This window comes from Hemibagrus wyckioides, linkage group LG20 (genome assembly GCF_019097595.1).
Source record: "Hemibagrus wyckioides isolate EC202008001 linkage group LG20, SWU_Hwy_1.0, whole genome shotgun sequence".
NCBI lineage: Eukaryota > Metazoa > Chordata > Actinopteri > Siluriformes > Bagridae > Hemibagrus > Hemibagrus wyckioides.
The window spans coordinates 5,664,228-5,682,747 of NC_080729.1; the positions used below are offsets into that span (position 1 = coordinate 5,664,228).

General features: G+C 38.9%; 2 protein-coding genes across 2 annotated transcripts; both read left to right on the top strand.

The window, feature by feature from the left end:
• Positions 1-1,428, top strand: LOC131370829 (ADP-ribosylation factor-like protein 14). Its single transcript, XM_058418347.1, has one exon. It carries the CDS (start codon positions 533-535, stop codon positions 1,136-1,138), a length of 606 nt encoding a protein of 201 aa, XP_058274330.1. The 5' UTR covers positions 1-532; the 3' UTR covers positions 1,139-1,428.
• Positions 1,429-3,923: 2,495 nt separating this feature from the next.
• kpna4 (karyopherin alpha 4 (importin alpha 3)) lies at positions 3,924-18,202 on the top strand. Its single transcript, XM_058418563.1, has 17 exons — positions 3,924-4,152; positions 8,310-8,354; positions 9,056-9,145; positions 9,258-9,287; positions 9,575-9,627; positions 10,836-10,931; positions 11,011-11,096; positions 11,490-11,576; positions 12,117-12,286; positions 12,483-12,527; positions 12,657-12,788; positions 13,123-13,251; positions 13,894-13,998; positions 14,260-14,331; positions 14,831-14,993; positions 15,475-15,569; positions 15,796-18,202. Exons 1-17 carry the CDS (start codon positions 4,084-4,086, stop codon positions 15,892-15,894), a joined length of 1,566 nt encoding a protein of 521 aa, XP_058274546.1. The 5' UTR covers positions 3,924-4,083; the 3' UTR covers positions 15,895-18,202.
• The last annotated feature ends 318 nt before the right edge of the window (positions 18,203-18,520 follow it).

Genomic DNA, 18,520 nt, shown 5'->3' on the forward strand with positions numbered 1-18,520 from the left:
ATGAAATTATGAAGCGTCATACTCCAAAATCAGTTCCAAAATTATCTATGACATCAGCCTGTGCTCAGGTCACTTCGTCACCCCAGTATTAATACTTGTTTGGAGTAGTGTTTCATGCCAACAGGAACAGAAGCACATGCTGGCTGATATGGGAGTTCCCTGAGTTCTTCAAGTGCTTGCTGAAATATGAGTCACATGTTACCTAAGAGTGATAGTGTCATTGTCAGGAAGTGGACAGCAGTTTACTGAAACCACGGTCACAGCTAGGGAGTCTCAGTGTGAAAGAACATGGACATATCTCCCCTGAGATTTGACTCCTTTCCTTTTTTGTATGACTGTGGATTGTCTGCACTGTATAAGAAGACTTAACAAGAGCACACATCCCTCCAGAAGAGAAGGCTAAAGAGAGGACTGTGGAAGGTTTGGACGACGCATATTCCAACTTCTTTGACTACAAGGAAACAACCGGTGTACTAAACACCCAGGAGCTGGTCTACTAAACTGCGTGCTTGAACCAGTAGCTTTAAACACAATGGGACTGCATGGCTCCAAATTTCCCTCCAAAGCTCAGATTCTAATGCTTGGCCTCGATGGATCTGGAAAATCCACCCTGCTCTACAAGCTGAAATACAACGAGGCTGTAGTGACCGTTCCCACTGTGGGCTTCAATGTGGAGATGGTGGAGACCAAAGAGAAGGGCTTTGTGCTGACCGTGTGGGATGTCGGGGGCCAGCATCTGATGAGGGCTCACTGGGAGCATTACTATCAGGGCACAGCAGGACTGGTGTTTGTGGTGGACAGCAAGGACAAGAAACGGATGGTCGAAGCAAAGCAAGAACTGGAGAAGATCCTGGGAAATAAAAGTCTGAAAGGCCTTCCGTTAATTGTGCTAGCCAACAAGCAAGACTTGCCTGGAGCCGCAAGCGCCGGAGATGTTGCAGAGATCTTAAACTTGAAGGAGATTTGTGGCAACAGACACTGGTTTCTTCAGTCCTGTTCTGCCAAGACCGGTGCTGGTTTAGAGGAGTGCTTCAGGATGATGGCTCACTTTCTTAAGACTGCAGGAGGAGAAGGAGAGGAATGTCTACACAGAGGAAGGAAATCGCTTAAAGCGAAGACACAGCAGGATTACTGGTAAATTGAACCACTGTTAAAATCACAGTGACATGCCAGGAAAATGCCTTCACAGCATAACAAAGCCACAAATTTCTCCTTTAATTCATTACCTCTCTGCAAATGTGGTATGAAATTCTATGATCTATGTTCTGCACTTTATTTTTATAATAACTAAATAATAGATGCTTCTACATTCTTACCTGTAAATTTACTTGTTCAAATACTTGTTCTTTTTTTATTCTTTTTACTATTCCATTTAATTTTTTCTGAATTTCTTGATTTATTTGTATATTTCTGTTCGTCAAAGTTCAATTTGCTTCATGCAACTTTTGTTGTAAATCTTTTTTTTTTTTTTTTTAATTTTTTAATGGATTTATTTGTATATTTGGAGTTTAGTAATTATTTTTTATTTATATAATCTGTATCTATTTGCTTGTAAATTTCAAGAGCATATTAATAAATGAAATTAATTTAATTTATAAATGAAAAATTATTTAATTTGAAGAATTTTTTTTTAATATATTTAATAATTGCTATTAAATAAACATGCTAAAAGTTAAATAATAAACCCATTTATGGAGTATTTGTCATTTTTCAAGTCAAAACCAAGGGAGACACTTTGTGGTTGGAGCTCACAATGATATATTTATAGATATAACAATTTATTTATCTTCAGTAACCTCTTTATCCTGGTTTGTGGTGAATCTTGGGAACACCAGGCGAAAGGTGGGAATACATATAGACAGGAGGATGTCTATCACATGGCACACACAAACACTCTACATCTATAATCTTTGTAACTTACAGTATACCGTTTCTGGAAAATAATCAACTCTGGGGTATTAATATTGAGCAGAGTCATAGCACTCAATCGTTTAACAGCATTTTCATTATGTTTTACTTTTTACATAATACATCATAGCTATTAGATTCTAAAATAAATAAATAAAATAAATGAAGAATGTGATAAACAGTGTTGTGGAGGGGAATGGAGTCAATTCTTTATTCATCAGCCATATTACACCATAAAGATCTCAGCGTTCAGAATGGAGAGGGTGTAGCAGTATTTATTTGCACTTGACCTCAATAGATCAATAGATGCTTACACTCATGGGTCCTTGAGGAAGACTCTTAACTCTCATCTGCTTGTGTCATCACAATTATGAATCTCTTTGGGTAAGAATATATGCCAACTGAAGTATTATAAATGTGGTACAAGAATATTAGCTACTTGGAGCTGAGACGGAGACTGAAAAAACTAGCCAAAAATCATTTCAAAATAGCTTTTCCATCTGTTCTAGATTAACGTCCTGATTTAGAAAGGGGAACACATTAAAATACAATATTTGTCGAATTTGTAGTCAACATTTCAATTCATAAGATAATATCATGCATTTAAGACAAACATAAACATACATATACGTATTAAAATATTACTTAATATTTTTTTAGGTGATATGACCAGGTTCACAACATTTCTGAATGGAGGATTTATTTAAGCTTTGTTTCTTTCATCATTTTGTTGATTATTTTAAATACAGTAACATAGTAACATGACAATCATGTGATGATGTGACATCATGTGAATAGTATCTCTTTAGATAACATGCGTAGGTGTATTTCAACATGGTATGTCTTTAGATTTCATCTGGTGTGAATAATCAGGTGTGATCTCATGTTACACCATGTGAGGTGTCTAATAGCCATATTATTATTTTCATGTGACAATCATGGGGTTTTTGATACAGTATATAATACACACAAATTTTACTTAGATAGATAGATAGATAGAACCCTCATTATCTACTCATCATGGCACCTGTTAGTGGGTGGGATATATGAAGCAGCAAGTGAACATTTTGTCCTCAAAGTTGATGTGTTAGAAGCAGGAAAAATGGACAAGCGTAAGGATTTGAGCGAGTTTGACGAAGGGCCAAATTGTGATGGCTAGACCACTGGATCAGAGCATCTCCAAAACTGCAGCTCATGTGGAGGTGTTTCCGGTCTGCAGTGGTCAGTATCTATCAAAAGTGGTCCAAGGAAGGAACAGTGGTGAACCGGTGACGGGGTCATGGGCGGCCAAGGCTCATCGATGCACATGTGGAGTGAAAGCTGGCCCCTGTGATCCGATCCAACAGACGAGCTACTGTTGCTCAAATCGCTGAAGAAGTTAATGCTGGTTCTGATAGAAAGGTGTCAGAACGCACAGTGCATGGCGGGTCAAGGCTGTTTCGGCAGCAAAAAGGGGACCGAGGCAATATTAGGCAGGTGGTCATAATGTTATGCCTGGTTAGTGTAGAATCGCGTTTGGCATAAATATTATAGCTCGTTTTGTATATTTTCTGATGGAGAAAAAGTCTCATGTGTAGACTTTGACAAATAAAATAAAAGTGATAGGCCATAATTATGGTCTTCTTTTTAATTGTTCAATGCTAACTAGTTAACTGGTTCTTGTGTAGCTAAAAGAAATTTACAAAGCTTGGGGAACCAGCTGAATTAAAAAATGAATTAATGTGTGAGTAAATGTGCCTTAAAAGAGATTTAGAGATTCAGTCTTCGTGAAGTTTCTATAAATTTATTCACCACCCTGTGAGGGCCCCCTGTTTTTCGGCTTTGGGACTTCCCTCCATAGATAAAGGCCGAATTTCAAATAACTCATAATGCCCTTGTTATGTTCACTATCTGGGGTTTGGATCAAGGCGGTGTGCGCCCTTAGTGCTAGTGTAATTTGTCTACAGGGAGACATTTGGGAGACAGTCGAGCTGAAGTGCACGGGACACTGCCCAAAGGCTTGACTGCACCCATACCACCGGCATTCCCGTCATGCAACGCGAGGCTATTACTTGCTAGCAGAAAAAAAAATAGTCCGGTGGTTAGCTGAGCCAAAGTGAACGGGCTGTGTGAGAAGGATAGTCGAAGAGAAATCTCGATATTTCCATCTGAATCGATAGCTCTATAATCGCAAACATGAACGATAACGAGAAACTGGACAACCAGCGACTGAAAAATTTCAAAAATAAAGGTCGCGATTTGGAGGTAAGTAGACGGAGCTCGAGGTTTTTCCGGCGGTATTGCGCTATTCAGTGACTCCGGGTTCCGCTGTGACGTCGTTCGGAATTATAGGGGATTTTCGCTTTTTTCAGCATGTCACCTCGGAATTAAAGCTCGGTTTTTTAGCAACGTGTTTCTGCGAGAAATGTCTATAACGCGTAATGAATCCATAAACCTAGTGATTCACGTGAAACCTTTATGCTAGTTAGCAAGTTGCCCTTCCCTCTACGCAAAAGCCCCAGGTCCGAATCCGCGCGCTAACCGACTGTAACATGAAAAAGATAGTTACTCAGATAGTTTAACTATTATCTACTACTTCTGTATTGACATCTGAGTATGTTAGTGTAATGTACGCGGATTTGGATTACACGTTTTGTTCTGATTAGCGCTAGATTTAGCATGCTACCTCCCAACGTTGGCTGGTGTGTTAATCATTTAGTATTTTATTCAAATACGAGGCATTATTCACGAGACCAAAATAACCAATAGTCACAGTTTAATCTGACCGGAGTGATATCCATATAAATATTAATATATATAAAACGTACAAAGTTTCCGTTAGGTCCGCTTAGCATTTCACATTCTTTTGGCCTAGAATAATCAGCCAGGAATAGCTAACGTTAGCTAGTTGAATGGCCCATGCTAGCAATGTAGCAGAGTTACGCCTCAGCTAAGATTATGTAAAAGATATGCGCTAGTTCAGCAGCTAGCTAAGGGACACAACTCCTAGTCCTAGAATTTAGGTGTGTGTGTTTTTTACGCCATTACCTATTGCAATTCTTAAAATAAACTAAAGATATCAGTGTTCAAAATTTGACTGACTAGCTAACCAGGTTAGCTATCTCATTAGCACAACTGGTTAGCTAGCCACAGCATTGGTAATGGCTTTGTATCCCGGGTAACTAGCCATCCTGGCTAGCGTTTGAGGGGAAAGAAAAAACTCGACAAAATGCCAGTGACATGAAGGCGTGGGTAAAAAACTTAAATGTTGAAACTATTTCTTTATTCTTCGTTAACGCGGATAACTACGCATTTGTTTGAACTGTAGCGTCACTTCGCTAACATTTAATGTGTCCTGATTGAAGACATGACTAACGCGGCTTTAGTTCAGATAATGAACCAGTACTCGTTCTGGTTAATATCCAGACATCATGAATAAATTTCGCTCATATTTTTTCCTTTTTTCATATTTGGGAACAGCATGTCCCCGTGTCTGCTGCTTATGTTGGATCTGTCTTTTAACTGTTATAGACACCAATACGAGCGTATGTGTTTTAAAACCTACAAAATGCAGCTTGGTGGACCTGGGTCTCGAACTAACAACCCGCCGATCAGTAGTCCAATGCTTTAACCACAAAGCTACTACGACCCCCCCCTTCCCTCATATAAATTGTGCCAATGCTGACTGTCTTCCTCATTGAATCTTCACCTGCAAAATAATTAGCACTGAAAGTACACAGTTATTACATTCCCTTTGTCCTACAAAGTCTTCATGGAGAATTTACCATTGGAATACCTTCTTCCTTCTAAGTGAAATGAGTGTGCAAATGAGGGTAACATGCGGCGGTACATTGCAGTAGTCGCACAAGACAGGAAAGATGTCCAGAATGTTTTAGAATGAATTCTGGTTTTAATTATAGAAGTTTGTCAATTCCAGGAACATTTCACAGTTTTTTGATTACTCATCCTGTACCCATCTTATGTTCAACCAATCAGATGCTCTGTAGAACATTCTCCAAGATCATTAATACACACCCTGCAGCAACAACTGCTTACCACCGGTCAGGAACAAAAATGGATGCAAATTATTTGTTTCAACTAAGGTGGGATTTGTTTAGATTTGGGGTTGTATACTGGGTGCTTAACCAGCTTGGGGCTGTTCGATGTCTGAGGCAAGTAGTCATCCCAGTAAGGATTTCTTTGCATCCATGGTTCATTTTTGCAAGCCCATAACTTGGTGCTTTTTATATATTTTAATGCAGGAGGCATTTTCTGATAGTCACACTATACATAGTAGAAAGTGCTTTTTTTTTATATATATATATATATATATATATATATATATATATATATATATATATATATATATATATATATATATATATAGTGGAATTTTTTTATTTTTTATTTTATTTTTTAAAGATCTATAAATGTATGTTACAATAGGACAATTTGATGATGTGGGGAAAAATCCAAATCCTAAGAACACTGGAATGTCTCAGACTAATTGATGAAGAGATCTAGTTTTTCAATCTCTTTAAGGTGGTCATTTAAATATAGGTGTTTGTATGTACATACATAAAATTTTAACAGCTAGCGTAATATTTTGTTAACCCTACCTGTTTAATCATACAACGACTATTCACTGCTCCTGTTGACGACCCTGCAGCTCTCCGTCCCCATCAACACCTCTGGCAGTCAATCTCGGCAGTATTTATCTTTGACAGGAACGGCGGCGGAGAGAGTCATCCAGGAAAGAAAGGACCCTGCTAAACTATTTAGTTTGTTCAGTCTGGTTTGTTTAGATTCAGCACTGTTGTGATGCTCAGCACTGATTAAATCACCGCCCCCTAACACACAATATCCAAGTTCCTAGTTCAAAAGAAAATGTCATGATGACCCATGCCAATTTGTACGGACATTAACAAGGTTTCTGATCTTGCTTATCCAAGAACACGTTTTTGAGCCAACATGAAGCAAACAAACTAGGGCACAATGTCCCCATTTTTAGCCTTTTTATTTTCAGCCATGCAAAAAAAAAGGGGTCTTGGACGCATTGCTGTGCACTTTCTCCAATATTACTTGACACCTATTTATGCACAGAATAGGTGATGACTACCATTTAATCTGCATGGACTGGTAGTGAAACCTGTAGATGCCAATTCAAGTTAAATCACTTGGCTAATCTTTTGTTTCCACATATAAACCTAATGCAAATGTTCATCATGTAAAACACTTCTGTCCATCAAGCATATTTTATTCCAATGTAATACTTTTACTCCTGGAAGGAGCTTGTTCTAAAAGCTTGTTGGGAAAAGTTTTTAAACAAGTAAACCCAAATTTAGTTTTAAAAATCTTAAACATCTTATATAGTTTTAATATTGAATAACAAAAACTGACTTTTGCCATGAATATAGCCATAGAAGCTGGCATGGCGTTAAAAAAGAAAGAAAGAAAGTTGAGTAGATTTGTGAATGGGACACTTCCCCCTCAGCCGAGACATGTGATCATATCAAGGTGGTATGACCTTGTTACATAAGTTATGAATTGAGTGAAGTTGTGTATGGTGCTGTTCCTTGAGTAATAACTATATATTTCTGAGATGTCTGGTTTCCACACACCCAAGACATGAGCGGGTGTCGCAGCGGATGCTTGTCCTATCGTGGCATGAACGTACACGTTGCCTGTTTGTCCCCTTCATGCTCACGGTGAAAACAACTGAATTATTACTTGGGTCAAATATTAGGGAAAAATCATTTTAGTCTCCCTAGTTAAGCTAGTAAATGTCCTTAGACATTACCTTACATCTATAAAGTCTATCGAGATTAACGTCATGTCTTAAAAATGACCCTTTATCTGAGGGGATATTTGAGCTGGAGATAAAAGAATAAGTCCTATGAATACTTGGATGATAAAGCCATTACACAGATCTACCATCTGTCTTTTTCGGCTTATTCGAAGCCAAGTCTTGGCTTAAAATGATCTTTGGTGCATACATTGTGCAGCGTGCTGTGAGGGCAAAAATCAGGGTTTCGAGCACCAGAATGTGCTGCAAACATCTACGCAAACTTGTCACTCTTTCGTGATAGTACGCTTGAAATGTTTTCGATGTACTCCTTGTGCCTCCCTGCACTTTCAATTTAAAATGGTCTGTGTAGAATTGGTGCAGATAAGATGCCCAGTCTGCTTAAGCAAAGTGTATGTGGGACCATTGCAGTTAAAGGGTTAAAGCTTCAGAAAGTATTGACTAAATGATTGAGTGCGCGCTGAATTGATGCTTCTGTCTGCTAAACAACATTCCTGCATTTGGAGATATTTTCATACAGAATCATTAAACAATGGATCATTTTTATTAATTTATTTATTTTTTTGCTTGCTTGTTGGTTTAATCTCTAAAATTGATCTCGTTCTCTCTTTCACAGACGATGAGAAGACAGCGCACAGAGGTGGTCGTCGAACTGAGAAAGGTAGTTTTCTTTTCCGCTGGATATATTTCATTGAGACAAGCTATGCAGTATGTGAGGAATAAAACGTAGACAGATACTTTATTCATCCCAATGGGAAATTTACAAATGGTTGGTCATGCTGTCGTAGGACACTAATTAGCAACAGGGTATTGGGATGCAGCCCACCCTGAAGTTAGATTATTTTCCAGTAACAAAATTGAGAGAAGGGCGTTATTTCTCTCTTGTTTTATATCTTGTATCGCTCTCATTTTTATCTCTCTCTTGTGACCATATTAGTGATTTTTTTTACCATTATTAAAATCCATTATGGCAGGTATCCTCGCTACATGTCCCTGTGTAAGTCGCTACTAAAGGTGCATTAATATAAACCAGGGATTTGCCTTGCACCTGGTGCTGCTGTTATAGAAAGTGAATTAACACCTTCTGTGCAATCACTTAAGTAATTCAGCAGCATTTAAACATGTATATGGCAGTACCCAATATGAGTATTGCTATCGAGGGAGGTTTAAATATCAACACTCCCTCTTTGTTGCATTGGAAAAGAGGCTATCTAGGTCAGCAGCATTTTGTGCTGTCATAATATCATGAAATGTAGCTGTAATCTAAAGATTTTTATTTTGGAGGGACCATTGAGGTAGCAAACCTGGGAAGTCCTGAGTCAAGGAAAAGTCACCGAGCGTATCTGATTGTCTTATTTGTAGAATAAGAGAGACGAGCACCTCTTGAAGAGGAGGAACGTGCCGAATGAGGACATCTGTGACGACTCTGATGTTGACGGGGATTTCAGGACGGTAAACGCTGTTTAAAACCTTCATCCTATGTTCTGATCATTTTACTTTTGTATTCAGAATAAACATGGGTCATTGGAGGGTGGCTTATTGTGTTTTTCTGTTTTATTCTCAGCAAAACACCTCATTGGAGGCAATTGTCCAAGTAAGTGCTTGCTGTATTAGAATGCAATATCCCTGCAACAGATATAGTCTTTCTCTCTTTATAATTAAAACCAAGACATTAATGTGAATCTTTGAAATGTACTAAATCATGCTAATTAGCGACAGTACTATTATAGTATGCATGTCTGCTGAGTAAGAATGTGGTGGTGTTTATAAGCACACACAAACTAAGCATGTAATCTTTCCTTGTCTCTTAATGTGACTCATTGCGTCCGCTTAGTGTTTTATTTATTTATTTATAAACTTTTTACTTAATGTCTTCTCCAGAACGCCACCAGTGACAACCAGGGCATTCAGCTGAGTGCAGTGCAGGCTGCCAGGTGAGATATCTGATGAGGCACCCGAGAGCTGTTTGTATGCTGATTTTCAAAGAAGCCTCTGGAATGTTAGATCCTCGCCAGATACTGCTGTTTTCACTTATGTTAGGACTCAAAGCATGACCGTGCTGGACAAATCTTAAATTCATTAGTTAGCACACTAAGCGAAAGTGAAAGCACCAATGTGCGTTTATTCATTTGACAGACTGTGCTGCCTAGTCTACGGTTATGCTTGCCTGCGTGTCAAATACTGGCACCTAATTTTTTAGCCTGTTATGTTTGTGGCTTGGAAAAAAATGTGCGTGTTTCAGCTATGAGCGATAGTATCAAGTCATTGTGTATGAAAATGACATTCTTGGTCTGATTAGCGTATTCATTTTTGCTGAACTGTGTCCAGATCTTTCAATATTCCTGATTTTGAAAGGCTGTTCAACATCCATTCAGGCTAATATGTTTAGTAAAAACGTTCCTGTTTGCAGCCCAATTACATAGATCAGCCATAACATTATGAGCACTGAGAGGTGAAGTGAATAAGACTGATTATCTCCTCATCATGGCACCTGGTAGTGGGTGGGATATATTAGGCAGCAAGTCAACATTTTGTCCTCAAAGTTGATGTGTTAGAAGCAGGAAAAATGGACAAGCGTAAGGGTTTGACGAGGGCTAGCCGACTGGATCAGAGCATCTCCAAAACTGCAGCTCTTAAAGGAGCTGCTGCTAACATCTTGGTGCAAGATACCACAGCACAGCTTCAGGGATCTAGTGGAGTCCATGCCTTGATGGGTTAGAGCTATTTTGGCAGCAAAAGGGGGACCAACACAAAATTAGACAGGTGGTTATAATGCTATGGCTGATCAGTGTATATTAAATATGAAGTTTCTCTTTGCTGTAGGGAGTATAAAATTTTCCCTTTTTCTGTTCTTTGCTTAAGCAGTCTAATAAACCTACTTGACCTTCAGGCAACGAAATAAAAAACTGATAAACCGGACACATAATCTCCTTGTGATTTGTCAACCCCTGATGTCGTAGGCAGCATTGTGATACAGCTTTGAGCATAGATTCACTAATCTGCTTTGTATTTGTGTTGGCATTACCTTAAATTCTTAGTGGTGCTTAGAGTAAATAAGTCTTTGTCGGGTGCATGCTTAATGAAGTGTCTGTCTGCTGATTTGTCCTTGCAGTTTCACAATACTTTATATTTCCATCCCTAGGAAACTGCTATCGAGTGACCGCAACCCTCCCATAGATGATCTGATAAAGTCTGGTATTCTGCCTATTCTTGTGCACTGCCTAGATAGGGATGACAAGTAAGACTGATGTCCTGTCTTCTAGCTATAGCTGTTTTGGAAATTCAGATCACTGAACTTTTGCCTTTTTGTCCTATAGTCCATCTCTGCAGTTTGAGGCAGCCTGGGCTTTGACCAACATCGCTTCAGGGACCTCAGAGCAAACACAGGCAGTGGTGCAGTCCAGTAAGTGTTCTGGCTGCTGTGCATTTAATTTCATTCATGTTTGGCCTAAATATCCTAACTGATGTTATATTTTAATGCCCCGTATTTTGTTTAGCTCAGCCGCACAATATGTTAAACTGTTAAGTTTAAGGGTTTTTGATGTTATAATGCAATTCTCAGTCAATGGATCAGATCTTAACTAGCAAGAATGTTTACGAAGTTGGCTTGATGGGTTTTATCCCCCTCCAAGGAGGGGTGATTCTTCGGAATTTAGAGACTGCATGTTCACTACAATGTTGGCCTTGATATGAGTCATCCCTGTGAGACAGAAATGTCTGAGTCATGCTGTCTTGTGTTCTCTCTCTCTCTTTCTCTCTCTCTTTTTTTTTTCTTTCTCTTTCTCTGTGTACACAGATGCAGTTCCCCTGTTCCTAAGGCTGCTCCACTCTCCCCACCAGAATGTGTGTGAGCAAGCTGTGTGGGCTTTGGGCAATATAATCGGTAAGTCACAGGTTCACCATCTATGCCTGTGAGCCGTCAGTCTCTCCCTGCACTTTCTTAGGGTTTTGCATAATGTTGGGGAAAATGCCTTCCGAGTAATATAAATGTATATGGGATTGTTGTTTTTATTAAGTAAGTTGTAATGGATTTCTTTACTGTTTTCTGTGACAAACCTTTTAGTTTGTTTGAGAAGCTCAAGCAAAGTACAAAATGATTGAAACATTATAATCAACATTTTAGCAAGAACTTGGACAAACCGTTACTGTTAATCTGTAGTTGTTAGTGTTTAGAAGCTAAAAGTAATGCTTTGATATATTGCCTAATATTGTGTTCTCACTGAAAGCCCTTTGCATTAGCCTAGGTAACAAAGTGAATTAAAGGAACCTTAGCTTTTGTTGTAGCTATTAAGCAAGCAACTTGTGTTATGATCATACACATGCTGATACTGAAACCTGGCAATTAAACACAACGTCTGCAAGATGCCCAAGAGGTGTGTTTAGTAAGCACCGCTGAGTTGATTCGGGTGTTATGTTCTCTTAGGTGATGGTCCCCAGTGCAGGGACTATGTGATCAGCCTAGGTGTTGTCAAGCCCCTGCTGTCCTTCATCAGCCCATCCATTCCCATCACCTTCTTGCGCAATGTCACCTGGGTCATGGTAAACCTGTGTCGCCACAAGGATCCACCTCCACCCATGGAGACCATCCAGGAGGTATGTGTGGGGTGACTGTAGACAGCTAGTCATCACAATTTGTGAGATTTTAAGAAAGATCCAAATTGGCTTCTGTGATAAATTTAATGCTGAATAATGTACACTCAACAAGGAAAATATTTGCATAGGATTGAAATACATGTATTGTTTTAAGATTCTAATGCTATACCCATATTTTTGTTGTTTATTTACACAGATCCTGCCTGCCCTGTGTGTCCTGATTCATCACACAGATGTCAATGTAAGTTCTGTGTCACAAGATCTATGCCAAGCATTCTTGTTTTGTCTGGTTGTACGTGTTTGTATGCATCACAGAAATTGTGCATGACTTTATGTTGAGTGTAATATAAGGTGTGCTTTGGTTGAGCAGATCCTTGTGGACACAGTGTGGGCTCTGTCTTATCTGACTGATGCTGGCAATGAGCAGATCCAGATGGTCATTGACTCTGGCATTGTTCCTCACCTGGTACCCCTCCTTAGCCACCAGGAGGTCAAAGTTCAGGTGAGTTAAATGCATTGTCAAATAGTTTTGACAGATAAGAGATTGTTGCTCCACCAATGTACCTTTCATGCTTATTACAGAGTTAAATAAATCTTTTATTTATTAATGAATCACACGCCTTTAATGTTTAAGTTTAATGTTGTGAAGCATCCAGGAAACGAATGAGTCGAAAATTTATATTTTCACTATCAGCAGTCATTTCCTGCTTGAGTTTAGTAGAAGAAATAAAATGCAGATTGTCATGTTAATAAGAAAATGGAAAAGTGACTAGAAGTCTCATATTACAGTTGTGTCAGAGGATTAATGTTTTCATAAGGCTGTCTTTCTCCTTTAGACTGCAGCGCTGCGTGCAGTGGGGAACATTGTGACTGGCACAGACGAACAAACACAGGTGGTGTTGAACTGTGATGCCCTGAGTCACTTCCCTTCTTTGCTTGCACACCCCAAGGAAAAAATAAACAAGGTACACACCCACAGTTACTGAGTTATTATTATTTGAATACCTATTTGCATAGAGGCATTTCAGTTTTCATGTTTGTTGCAGACATAGCATTGGAAATGATGATATTGGAGACTTGGCACTTGTGTGTTTGATGTGTGCATGGTTTTTTGACTTTGATTAGCTTTAATACAGGCCACAGAAGGAAGTGACACCCTGGATGAAGATCTGTCAAGGAACAACGCTGAGAGAGAGAGATCTAGATGATCATTAGTCATTATGGTTAATAACAGAATGGTACTTTAGGCAGTTTCTAAAGGGTGGGATGGGGTTTTAAGTGTGCATGTGTGTGTGGTTTGTTCAGCTGATGGACTGGGAGTGCTTGAGACCACTGAGTCATTGTAGAAAAAGGAGTGCATCTGAGGCTCATCACATAAACGGAGGCTATTCCGTGATTGTGCCGATGATTAAAGCCTCAAAACTGCTCCTATCCACAGCTCTGAATGTGCCGCTGTCTTGCTCAGGGGCTGTGGGTCGTCTCACAGCTTCCTGCATTCTGATCCAACACTACCCTTTTAATTTTAAAGGCTTGTACAGAACAATTATAAACTATTAAATGTCAAACATCGACAATGCAGTAACCCGAATTTAATTCCTCTCTTCCAGGAGGCAGTGTGGTTCCTGTCCAATATCACAGCTGGGAACCAACAGCAGGTCCAGGCAGTTATTGATGCCGGTCTGGTGCCTATGATCATCCATCTGCTCGACAAGGTGCCTGAATCTCTATTCATTCAGATTTTGTCTATAGGCATCGCATGATGTGCTTTAATCTGCTTTCTTGCAACAGTTAACTGTGGCCTAGTATCTTTCTTACATTGCCCATGTGTTGCTTTAAAAGACACATTCCTATCAAAAATGTGTTGTTGTTTTTTTTTTTGCTTTTCAAAGAAAGTAATATGCCTTATGTGTGTTGATGGAAAAGTTACAAATCATTAAATTATTTAAGGTCTAATATGTAATTTACTCTCGCAGGGAGATTTTGGCACTCAGAAAGAGGCAGCTTGGGCCATCAGTAACCTTACAATCAGTGGCAGAAAAGACCAGGTAAGCCACTTCCAATTGTTTGTGCCCAAACATATGTGGACTCCTGACCTGGTTCATTCCCAAACTCTTGGCACAAAGCATGCAGTTTTATAAAATGTCTCTTCATGCTGTAGCATTAGTTGAGCTGAGGGATCCAGTGTGACAGTGCCCCTGTGCACAGAGCATGAGCTCCATAAAACCCTAGCTTGCCAAGGTTGGCGCATTAGAACTCGAGTAGCCTGCAGAGATAGTACACAGGCCTTTTCACTCTAAAATCTGTGGCTGATTAATGCTTTTGTGGCTAAAGGAACACAATTTCCCACAGAGGCACTCCAAAATGTAGTGAAATACCTTCCCAGAATGGGTTTTGGTTATTATACGTACAAAAGGGGTTAAATATGGAATGGCATGTTTAGGATGCACATACAAATGTAATGGACAGGTGTCTGCAAACTATTGACCATGTTGTATAAGTTTTATGTAGGGATTTAGCTCCTATGTTATGCTATCCCTTGTCTAGGTGGCGTATCTGATCCAGCAGCAGGTCATTCCACCATTCTGTAACCTACTGACAGTCAAGGATGCTCAGGTGGTGCAGGTGGTTCTGGATGGACTGAGCAATATTCTGAAAATGGCTGATGAAGAGGCAGAGACCATCGCCAATCTGATTGAGGAGTGTGGAGGTGAGGAATAAATAGTTCTTTGTTGGTCGCTACATCACATTTATTTTAAATCTCGAATCTGATTCAGCAGGTAATTAGTTTTCTATAACAGAATGAAATCACACCGCGTAAAGATCTTGTTCGTTTTGCAAGCTCAATCGTAAAATGACCCATTCAAAGCCTTACTTTATTTATTTATTTTTGGGGTACAGTGCTGTGAATTGTTTACTTGCTTTTGAGCATAATGGCCTTTTTATTTACCTGCAAGTGCACCTACATACACAGTTATAAAGTAATCCTTGCATCAGATGCTCTGAACCTGAATCCATGACAACTTTTTAAATATGTAAATCATTGATGACGATCTTGTTTATTTTGAGTTCAGAGTCATTTTTCTTGTTTTGTCTGATTTCAATTTCTGCCTCATTTGAGGAATTTAAGGTATGTGTAATATTTTGAATAGACTTTGTGATTCATCCTTTACCCTTGCTCTTTTGTGTAGGACTGGAAAAAATTGAACAGCTGCAGAATCATGAGAATGAGGACATCTACAAACTGGCTTACGAAATCATTGATCAGTTCTTCTCGTCTGAGGATGTAAGTTTTGCTTGTAGAGAGACCTGGAAGACATGAGTGTTAATGTATATAGGATTCACTGTTGAGTACCCCAGGTTTTAGAAGTGATTTATTTTTCCACTTAATCACAGAAGTGTATAAGAGGGGATAAATGTTAATAATCTGTCTTCAAATAAGTATTTTAATGCCACCCATTAAAAAGAAGGGAAGGGGTTTGTTAATTGAGTTGGCATTCATATCTCCACAGATTGATGAGGACTCTAGTCTGGTTCCAGAGTCCATCCAAGGTGGAACATACGGATTTAATTCATCAGCCAATGTGCCAGCAGAGGGATTCCAGTTCTAGAAGGGTGACATGAAATCTGGAGATTTGTTTGCGATGCAGCACTCTAACATGTACAAAAAAAATTAATTAGGAGAGAAAGAGAGAAGTGCGCGAATGTGAGAAATTAGATCCATTGTGCTTGGCTCATGGGATCCATGGCTGCATCTAATCCAAGAGAAATTGTGTGGATTTCGTTTGGCATCCTGGCGTGAATCCAGTCCAAATGAAGTATGTGACGGCGAGTGGGTGCGAGTGAGAATGAGTGGGCTACTAAATGTTGCAAAAACACAACCATCTACACCGAATGCGTTCAGAGAACATTTCGCGAAATGTCACACAAATATCAGGACGTGTCTACCAAACGACAACAAAAGCAAATCGGCACAACAAAAAAACAAAAACAAAACACAACACGGGGAGAAACAAGATGTTGCAACCTAGCAATTGGAGAGAATGACACAGACAAAACCTCTGAACAAGAATATACAAACAAACAAAAACAAACAAAATGAACTGAGCAGCGGGAGGTGACATAACAGTTGGCGTCTCCCCTCCCCACAATGGGCCCCGCTGTGAGAGGTGTGTGCGAGTGAGCCGTTTTTGCGTATGAATGTATGGACCTGGGGCCGAGGGCGCGGAGCTTACCTCAGAAATCTCTAACTTTCGGCGCATGTCGTTCCTTGACTGCGCTACTTGTGCAAAGTCAGCAGACGAATGAGTGTGCGTGTGTTTGTGTGTGTGAGAGAGAGGGAGAGAGAGTGAGTGCGTGTGACTGACTGGAGGCTGTGTCAGACAAGGCTGAATGTGGACGCATGTGGAGAGTCACCATCAAAATACTAAAAGGAGCGTAAATACAAAGTAGTATGGAAAAATAAAATAAAGGAAAGCAAAAAAAAAAGAGAGAGAAGTAAACAGCAAGGAAGAAGCGGCTGATCAGAAAAGAAGAAAAAAAATTAAAACTTAAAGAATAAAAAAAAAGTCAAGCAACAGCAATGATTTAAAATTAAAAAAAAAAAAAAAAAGACATCAGGTTTCTTTTTGTTTTCTTTTCTTTTTAAATGACACTGGACTAGACTCTTAAGAGGAGAAATGGAGGGCTGTCGTGTTTAAAAATGATGCACTCTGTAGCTTTTGGGATTTGCTTTTAGTCTCCAGTGTTTTACACTTTATTTTAGCTTCCGGATATATTTTCAGTGTTTGTGTAGAACTGCAGTTTAACCCTCACAGTCCTTCAATACAAGTACCACTGTAGTTTTGCCTTTTTCTTTTCTTTCTTTTCCTTTTTTTATTTTTTAGAACAAGCTTGCAAGCACCCATTCTTATTTTTCAATACTCTGTATTACTCTTCTGCATGATATATTTGTTCTTTTTATTTTTTTCTTGTAGGTTCTCTGTAGAGCCCTTGCACCTTTGGTGGAAATAAATGGAGAAATATGGCCATTTTTATGTAAAGTCATGGAAATTTCAGTCTTTACATGTGCTGAAATGCAAAATAGTTTTATGGGTTTTTACTTCTGTTAGCAAATTACTTTATCCTTTTTTTTTTTTTTTTTTTTTTTTAATTTGTAAATTGCTTTTTATACATTATGTCTATTTCCCCCCATCCCCTTGCTCAACACTCAGTGCCCACCTGATCGATTCAGTCGAATCAGTTTTGCATACACACTTCAGGACGGTGTGTGGTGAGTGCAGATGTAGAACTGGCACGCGTATCCCATCAAACTATATGCATAATACAAATACAATAGAAATCTTTTTTTTTCTTTTTCTTTTTTTTTTTTACACGTGTATATATAGATAGTCCTAATTAATGTCAAGCCACATTAGAGGTGTAATCCTTCATGATAGTTTCAATGATTTGAAATAAACGACCTGCCTCTTATTTTGGGGTGTTGTTTTTGGGAGGAAATGATTTTCATAGCGTCACGCTCCAGCTCCCTGAAGTCTCTGGTGTCCTACAGACTGCTGTCTGGTGCCTTCTTTCTAGAGCACAAGTAAAAGGAGAAAAAAAAATGCATGAACAAAACAGTGGTGTTCTTGAGTACACAATGTTGTCATTTTTCCCTTCTAGGTCCTTTTTATTTTTTGGAATTTTTATTATTATTTTTTTTGTGTTGAAATTTCACAACACTGTAGAGATGGATTACTCTTTGTGGTCATAACCTTCTGTTGGACATAGGGTATATGTGCAGCATTCCTCAAAGATGCGATTTCATATGTGCAGCATTAGCAAAAATGGGGAAATCATTGAAATTAGATGATATGCTTAACCTGTTGACCATATGACTACAGGCTAAGTTTCTTTGATGAAATAAATATTGAAACCATACTTTTTTGTCTTGTTAATGTTCTGCGGAATAGAAGAAATTTTGTTTAAAATATTTTTAACTCTGGTTTTTTATTTGTATAACATCTAATGACCGACATTGTCATTAAATAGGTCTATAGAAATCCAGATGCATTTTAATGAGCCAGAGGTGACCAGCATAGAGACATCTAGAGGATGACCCTGTTAGAGGAAACCATAAGCCTCTTCTGTGCAACACTGAGTTTCGAAGTCTATAGGTGTAGAAGAGTTATGTCAGGAAATGTAACGTGTTCTATATGAGCAGGTTATTAATAACTGTTCTTGGCAGTCTTTATAATT